This window comes from Kryptolebias marmoratus, linkage group LG4 (assembly GCF_001649575.2).
Source record: "Kryptolebias marmoratus isolate JLee-2015 linkage group LG4, ASM164957v2, whole genome shotgun sequence".
Lineage (NCBI taxonomy): Eukaryota > Metazoa > Chordata > Actinopteri > Cyprinodontiformes > Rivulidae > Kryptolebias > Kryptolebias marmoratus.
Genome location: NC_051433.1, coordinates 2,627,730 through 2,636,228, shown reverse-complemented (window position 1 = coordinate 2,636,228; position 8,499 = coordinate 2,627,730). Strand labels below are relative to the sequence as shown.

At 37.9% G+C, this 8,499-nt stretch overlaps 1 protein-coding gene across 2 annotated transcripts in view; it reads right to left on the bottom strand.

Annotated features, from left to right (window-relative positions):
• The window catches only part of asip1 (agouti signaling protein 1), an 18,628-nt gene that overhangs the window by 3,314 nt on the left and 6,815 nt on the right, over positions 1 to 8,499 (bottom strand). For both annotated transcript variants that reach the window (XM_037975353.1, XM_017429272.2), the window contains exons 2-3: positions 1,630 to 1,801; positions 1,485 to 1,534 (exon numbers count right to left, since the gene is read on the bottom strand). In XM_037975353.1, the coding sequence (XP_037831281.1) occupies positions 1,485 to 1,534; positions 1,630 to 1,795 (216 nt within the window). In that variant the 5' untranslated portion in view covers positions 1,796 to 1,801. The remainder of the gene's footprint in view (positions 1 to 1,484; positions 1,535 to 1,629; positions 1,802 to 8,499) is intronic.

The window sequence follows — 8,499 nt, the reverse complement described above, 5'->3', positions numbered from 1 at the left end:
ACATGTGAGGAGAGCTGCAGAACAGGGACAATCCAGAAATGCTCATGAATGTCAGTTTAGAAGCTATCAAAGTTCTCAAATAAAGCACCTTTTGAGAATGGCAATGTTTGTTGGGAATTATCTTACAGAACTAGGAAGGATTTTTGGTTTAGATATTAAAAGTTATGGTTGTTTATTGATTTTAGTAAAAAAAAATTGCAACTTTTAGGAAAAGGCCTCGCAAAATCAGGCATTTTAGCCGCAACAATCACAAAAAATGCCCACGAAATCCTGGAGGGACTGACTGTAGTCGGTGCTTCGTAGTTCTGCTTTAGTCTTGTTTTTTATTTTTATTAACCTCATTATTTGGTGCCTTCAGACCGTTATAAGACCCCACCGAGGATTATAAGGACTGTTAATGTCACGATAAACAAAACGCTGACTTTTGCACAGCCAGGGACACTAAAAGCATGAATATGACGCGGCAGCGTTATATTCATGAACACGGCGTTCATAAACAGCAATGAAAACTGTTGCAGTTGGAGCTGTGCATTGTGGGACTGTGGTTTTATTTTAAAGCAGAGTTTATAAAAGTGCTTCAAGCTTTCACAGGAAGGAGTTTGAGGAGCTCAGACTCACACAGAGTCAGGTTGGGGAGGCAGGCAGGCAAGGAGGAAATCAAAGAAAACCTAATTTATTAACACAAAGAAAAGGCTGACGAGGCAGCAGCTAAAACTAAACGACACAAACAGGATTCAGCAGGTAGGAGTGAAAATGGAGCAGGAGGAAGTGAAGCAGTTTTAAAGACAGAGGGTGATTGGGAAGTGGACTCAGGTGACAGATTCTAAACGAGGGACAGGTGCAGGTGGGTAACGAACAGAGGGAAGGTGAACAGTGACAGGAGACAAAAAACTAAACATGAAGACAACCAAATAACACAATAAACCCAAGATACCCAAACCCGGCCCCAAAGATAACATTTAGATTTCATCAGGTCCGGTCCTCTAGTCTCTGATTCTTATTTTGCTTAAAAAAACTGAGTCTAATTAGTGAAGTTTTCTCTGACAGTGACTTAGAAGCCAACAATATATAGTTTTAATTTCTGTATGATCAGGTTTTTGTCTGTTTTAATGTTAAAAACTTCATTTAAAAGCTGAGTGAGGCGTAAGAAATGGCTGCTAATGATGAGCTTTTTGAAGTTTGATCCATTTGTCTGAGTTCATTAAAGTTTGTTTGCTCTAAATTCTGTATAATCTTATTTTACTTTCAGCAGAAACAGGTTTAGCATTTAGCCAAGTAGACGTGTTTTTATTGGTTAATTCTGTGCAAAACTTTCTAATCTGACAGTAAAAATGAATTATTTTTGCATAGAAAAAGACAAACAAAATGCTTTGCAACCAAAAATATAAATCACTATTTATCTAAAATTCAACAGTGTTGCATTTTATTTTATTTGCAGAAATAAAATCCTTATATTTAGAGTTGCAAATAAACACCAAACCAACCTTTTTCTGCTTTTTTGGTTTCTCTTTCTTCTTTGCAGCTTTTGCTAACTCTGAAAAAGAGCAGAAGTAAATGAGGATTCTTATGTTTTGAATTGTGCCGAATATAAAAAGTTCAGCTTTGAATAATGAGAATATTCATATTTACCCACAATAACAACAGGAGGTGTGTCTATCTCAAGGCTCTGAGACAAAGCGTTGGGCACGACGGCCTTTTTGGCAGAAAGTCTGTTGTCCACGATCATGTGGGCCGAGCCGAGATAAAAATGTGTCGCAGCGAAGACGAAGCAGCCGAGCAGCAGGGAGGCGTGCATCTTTCTCTGGAACAACACAAACCAGAACAGGTCCTGAGATTTCTTTTAGCCAACATAATAATAATAATAATAAACCCAGACCTGTTCAGGAATAAAATAGGACTTTATTGTCATTATACTGAGATTCTGGTGAGAACTTCAGCAACAGGATCGGGTAAATAATAAAATATAGAAGCGTAATGGTCTCATTTTTTATTTTTAGCCCATTATCCCACCGTGTTTGGTAATTTCTAGCCCAGGGGTGTCCAATCCTGGTCCTCAGGGCCTCCATCCTGCATGTTTTCCTTGTTCCTCTGCTCCAACACACCTGATCTGAATCAATGGCTGATTAACAGGCTTCTGCAGAACATGAAGAGGTGATTTAACCACTGAATCAGGTGTGTTGGAGCAGAGAAATAAGGAAAACCTGCAGGATGGCTCGTATTAAACTGTACTAAAGTTAGTTTTTTCTGCATACTAGCACTAAATAAATAAGAAACTATAATAAATTAGTTGATAAAGTCAAAGTCAAATTTATTTATATAGCACTTTTCAATAACAGGGTGGTACAAAGTGCTGTACAACATGCAAAAATAAAAATAGAGTCATAAAACACACAACGATATCGAAAGTATAGAGCTAAACATGTCTATCGTACGTAAGTCGTACTAAAGATAAACCAAAGATAAATTGAGAAGAACCAAACTACGATATAACATAAACTAAACTAGAGTTTAAAAACCTCAGCCAAACAGAAGCCATGAAAACACACAACCAATTTAAAGTTACATAAAAATACAGAGTAAAACTGATCTAAAACAAGTCATACTAAAAATACAAATAAGCTGAGGAAAACCAAACTAGGATATAATGAAAGTGAACATAAACTAGACTAGGATTTTAAAAAATCTCAGTTAATTAGATACCAAAGGCTAACTAAGGGTGCCGATGGCCAGCTAAGAGTTAAAAACATTTTAATAGTTTAATAAAAGGTCTATGTGGTAAAAACTAAGATAAGTAAAATAAAAGTACGTTAAAGATAAAGTCTTTGTTTCTTCAGAAGCAGCCAGAGGAGGAACTTGGAGATCCTGGTGCAAACTCACAACATTTGTGTATTTTTTTGAAGAAGGGCAGCCACAAAATCCTCCTGGATTGAAACACAATGAACACAGGACATCTGGACTTCATTCCTTTGGCCTTCAGCAAACATGAATCCAACCACAAATAAAAGAAAAAACTAAAATTATGATTAAAATACGTCGCTGATAGCCAAACCCCTTCGATCTGTCATCCTGACAAAACCTGAGTGGACTGAGTGTAATTGTTTTCTCAGGAGGGGAAAATTCCTGTTCAATCCATTATTCTGTAATGTGTTATTATTTAACATTTCGTGTATTTATGATTTATGAATTTCTTTTTTTGTGGGGGGGGGTCGGCAGGGTTTTGTTTGTAATGTCACTGAAATATTTGCCACACATGAGCAGCACATGTGATGTTTTCATTCTGCAGCTGTCAGGTTTTTAAAACTGCTCCACATTTACTCCGCAGCCATGTGAACTTTAAAAAAATAAAAATTATACAAAAACGACTCTAAATTGGAGGCTTGACAAGATGACAACCTGACAAAAATGATGATTTTAGAAAATATTCTCACCGTATTGTTTGAATTAAGTGAGTGGACTCGGAGTTCCAGCGCGTTTAAACAGATATTTGGTTGTTTTTAACACATTTATGAGCAGAAATATTTCTGCACACAAATATAGATTGAACATAAATCCTGAACGCAAATAAAAACCATTTTAGTTTTACTTTTTTAAAGTTAATTCTAGGTAATGTTTGAGTTTTATAATTTGTCTGAAGATAAATACATTTAATGATGCATGAGATTTATTTGACAAAATTATAATTTATGATACAACGCCAAGTAAAATGTAAATAAAAACAGAATGCAATGATTTATATATCATAAATTCTCTAAACATGTGTTGAAACTAACTAAAAAAAACAATAAGTTAGTTTTAAATTTGGTAGCAGCAACACAGAGGCAACAAAAGGCTGTAAAATAAAGTGGTTCAAATAGGAAACAGCTGGAGGAGCATTTTGCAGCTAATTAGGTTAATTGGCAGCAGGTCAGTCAGAGGACTGGGTGTAAAAACAACATTTCAGAGGCTGAATCTGTCAGAAGTAAAGATGGGCAGAGGTTCACCAGGATGTGCAAACTCTGTCTAAAAATAAGGGAAGAATTTCAGAATAAAGTTCCTAAACAGGAAACACATTCATCCTGCACGCTGCTGCAGCTCTGCTAAAATAATCTGAGTCAATCATTCTGTGGAGTCTAAAATCAGAGACCAATAAGGGTTCAGCATCCAGCCCAGGGACACTTGGACATGTGCTAAACTGTCTCCCTGGAGGACAGCTGCCCCATAATATCATCTAAAGAAATCTCTGAGGTCAAAGGTCAAAACTGGTTCTGGTTCTGCTTAGGAGCACTTCACCATGCCGTCCACAAACACTGCTTAAAGCTCTATCAGGCAGAGAAGAAGAAGCCAGATGTGAACAGATGTGTCTCCTCTGGACCAAAGAGGAGAACTGTTTTGAGGTCAGCCTGCCTCTCTGATGGTATGGGGGTGGATTCCTGCAGGTAGGCTTAACCCTGAACGGCGCAAACGGGTAAAATAAGATGGATGGATGAGCTCATTCAAAGGATTAAAACTTTTTTTTAACAAATGCCACTTGGCTTAAGCTTACACTTAATTCCCAAAGTTTTAACAGCTTTTCTTCAGAAACTCTTCTGCACCTCTGCAGGACTGTCAGTTTTCTGTCACACACAGAGAAAAGTGAATTTATTGTAATAATTCAGATGCCAGAGGCCTGAAGCTGCAGGCTGAGACTTTCAGCTTCAGCCAGACTTCATGTTTTTTTGTTCCACTGAGCCGGTAAAAGCAGCAGATAGTCTGTTCAGCGTCTTAACGTGGATTTCCAAATGTGAGCTGATTATTATTTCTGGGTCTGAACGTCAGCTGGGACCTTTCTGTTCCCGTGCACGTGCGGGTTTGATACTCTGGTTTCCTCTTACGGTCCACAAACGAGCATGTTGGGTGAATCGGAGATGTGTGTTTGACCCGCTGACCTGTCCAGGATGTACCTTGTTTTAATGAAGAGCCGTCACACTGAAATCAAACCAGCACAGAAAGCATCTCTGACGTCCTGACGGCCATGCAAAATTCTTCTGACAACATTTTCTCTTTTAGCTTTGACTCAACAAACGTCTCATCATTTTGTAGTTTCACAGAAACGTCCATCTTTTTCCTCTTTTTTTTTTTTCGAGGACACTTGCAGAATGTTAGAAAAGCATGTCAGAGTAAAGTCAGCAAGCAGTTTGGACGAGACGGACTGAAAATGTATGTGCTCGCAGAAACCTATCGTATCGGTGGAGCCTCACAGACTTTTATTCAAGAGGACACAACAGATTAATAACAGTTTCCAACGGTTCGTAGTGATGAAACTGAGGATGCTTCTGAGAAATCAGCAAAAAAAAAACATTTTTTGATCCTCTGCATCTACAAAATGTTGCAGCAGTTAACATGTAAAACCTTTGTTAGGCTAAATTAAAATACTGCTAAAACAACAACATAAATTTGTATTATTTCCTGAAAAGATCCAATCAGTGGGATGAATTACATGTGGATGAAGACTACCAAGAACAGGGATCTGTTAAACAAATAAAAGTGTACAAAAACAGAAATGGAAAGAATAAAAGTTAAATCTGCTTTGGGTCGTCACGGTGGGACTGTGAGGACAGAAAAACTTCACTGTCAGAAATAAATGTCTCATAAATGATTGAAATTTAATGTTTAACATTTACAGCTCTAACAATAAAATCCCTGCTCCAAAAATATAAAAATATACATCACATCTGAATGTTAAACGCTGAACGATGCGGTTTAACTGAAACCTGTGAATCAATAAACTAAATTATAGTTCAGTGTAAAGTTTTACTGTCAGCAGTTTCTTTGTTGTCAGAGCAAACATCAGGCGGCTGGCGTTGGGTCAAACGGCACCTGAGAGCATCTGGTTGGGCTTTAAACGGGTCTCCTGAGCTCCAGTACAACCAACTTCAGGAGGGGATGGAATCATTCTGAGACCAGATGATTTAAAGTTGTTAGAAACACGGTCAGCAAAAATCTTTGCAGATGTGTGATGAAAAACATGAAGTGTAAAGTCTGGCTGATGCCTGCGACGCTGACCGGAAGCAAGAGCCCGCAGGCCGACACGTTTACCCGACACAAACCTACATCGCTTAGAAAAATTAGATTACTTTTCTTGGGAGCAAAAACTGCAGCTTGAGGCAAGATGAAGTGGGTGTCTGTCTACAAAACAAGTGAGAAATCAGCCGATTGTGTAAAAACAGAGGTGAAATATGAGCATGTGAGTGAGTTTGGTTTGAAGCTCCATCTTGATACAAAACTTTCCTCTAAAACAGGCTGCAGAACTGACAAAAACTTAAAAAAAACTGCATAAAAAATAATTATTTCTAAGTTTATAGATGGTGTAATGTGCTGAAAGGAGTGCTCCTTAAAGACCCATCTTTTCAAATCTTACACTCACATCCAGCTGTTAGGTTAATGCCTTTCATGCTGAACGTCCTTCCGTTTGATTTATTTAGAAAGCTGAATATTATATGCTGTATGTATTAAAGTCTGCTTGGTTTAGATCAGACATGGGCTGCATCCAGCTTTAAGGAAATCAAAAATAAATAATTCTGCATGCAAATCCTAAATCCTTTGCAGTACTTTTAAACTGCAGGCAGTCGCCATCTTTGGGAGAGAACGTTGAGTCACGCACGGTTAAAAGAGTTTTTAACAAGATATGGACTTAAATCAAGTTAAACACTCAGAGAATTACAGATCAGAGGATCAGAGGCCTCATTTAGTTTGTGATTTCTAACTGACTCTGACGGGGAGTTTATCACGCTGAGTTTGGTGAACATTAACGATGGAAAGGAGAACTCTCCACACATGAAAAGGCGGCGAACCCAGACTCAGACCCTCTCTCTGTCACGGACAATCACCTGCAGCTGCTCCTCACATCCACCTCAGGTGTGAAGACTTCTGTGCACATCTTCAAACCCAACAAAGAGACAAGAAAACAAAATGCAAAAAGATCTCTTCTGCAAAGCATAAACAACTGAATATGTAAAGTTTAAAATTTCAGATTTTTATCACCTTATCATGTTCACAGCTAATTATAACATTTATATTAGGTAGAAATGAGTTCTTACACGTCATGTTTTCTTCACTTCCTACATTGTTCCACTTGTAAAACAAATAAAGCTTTGGTGCAGCAGAGAGAGCCACCTCAACGTGTTTGCAGAAAAATGTGCTCCCTGTGAGCGCTGCGACCCTGTGGGCGTTTAAAAGGAACATAAATTAAATTACGGTCCAGTATGAGACTAAACGGTGGAGTAGTCCTCCTTTAGGCTGTTTTCTACATCTCTGGAGGGAATCAGAATAAAGTTTTTTTTTTAAAAAAAAGGACATTTCACGTGAATGGTCTGTGTCCTCTGACAGCTGGTTCTGCACTGAAACGCTTCATTTCCTTCAAATCCTGTGAAGTTTGTTGGTGACAGCCCTCAAAATATTCACAGCAAGAACACCCAGAACCTAAAGCACGTATGAATATAAATATAAACCAATAAAGGGGCAAGAACACGAGGAAAACTGCATCTGGTTTGGGACTGAAAACGGAGAAATAATTAAACTGGAGGAGAACAAAACAATCAGGGAGCACATTTTTCATTTAGGGACCAATTAACCATCAATATGAGACAAATGTTGTGTTAATGCAGCTTTAAGATGTGTCAGATGTGAAGGCATTTATAATAATACAGAAACAAAACTTTAAAAGTAGGTCGGCTAAAAATGCTAAATATGTCTTTGTTTGAAAAATCCCAACAGAATCTGACTGGAATCCTTCATATGACGCTGTGGAAGATGAGCCACATGTCGTCAGGCGGTTTATGGAAGCTGGCAGGAAATCAATAAAGTTTTTTAATCAAAGCTGAAGATGTCTCACTGGCAGGAAGTCAAAAAGCAGGACTCAGAAACGGCGCCGCCGAACAAACCCCAGAACAACGGGCGCCACCTCCGACAAGGTTCTACCAGAGCACAAAAACCAGGGAGGCAGGATAACGACGGACACATGGAGGTGATGTTATTAAGTAATTAAAAGCAGGTGTGTGTGTGGGGGGGGGGTGAGAAGAAAGCAGGACCGACTGAAACAAACCAGAACAAGAATAAAAACCATGACACAACAGTGATAAAACCCGAACAGAGAAACAGATTTTTCAAATCCAGGAAAGCAGAACATGAACAAAACCCAAACAAAAGCTCATAAATTACTAAAATAAAACCAAAAGAAATGAGAGATCTGGGAATTTACTGAAACTGTGCGCAACGGACTACTTAACAAACAGAAAACAAGCGTGTAAAATGAGATAAAAGCCTCTATCTGTTATATAAATGAAGCAAATAATGCAGAAACAACTCATCTGTTTTTTTTAACTTCCTCTCATTTACAGGTGCTGGTCATAAAATTAGAATATCATGAAAAAGTAGATTGATTTCAGTAATTCCATTTAAAAAGTGAAACTTGTATATTATATTCATACATTACATACAAACTCATATATTTCAAATGTTTATTTCGTTTAATTTTGATGATTA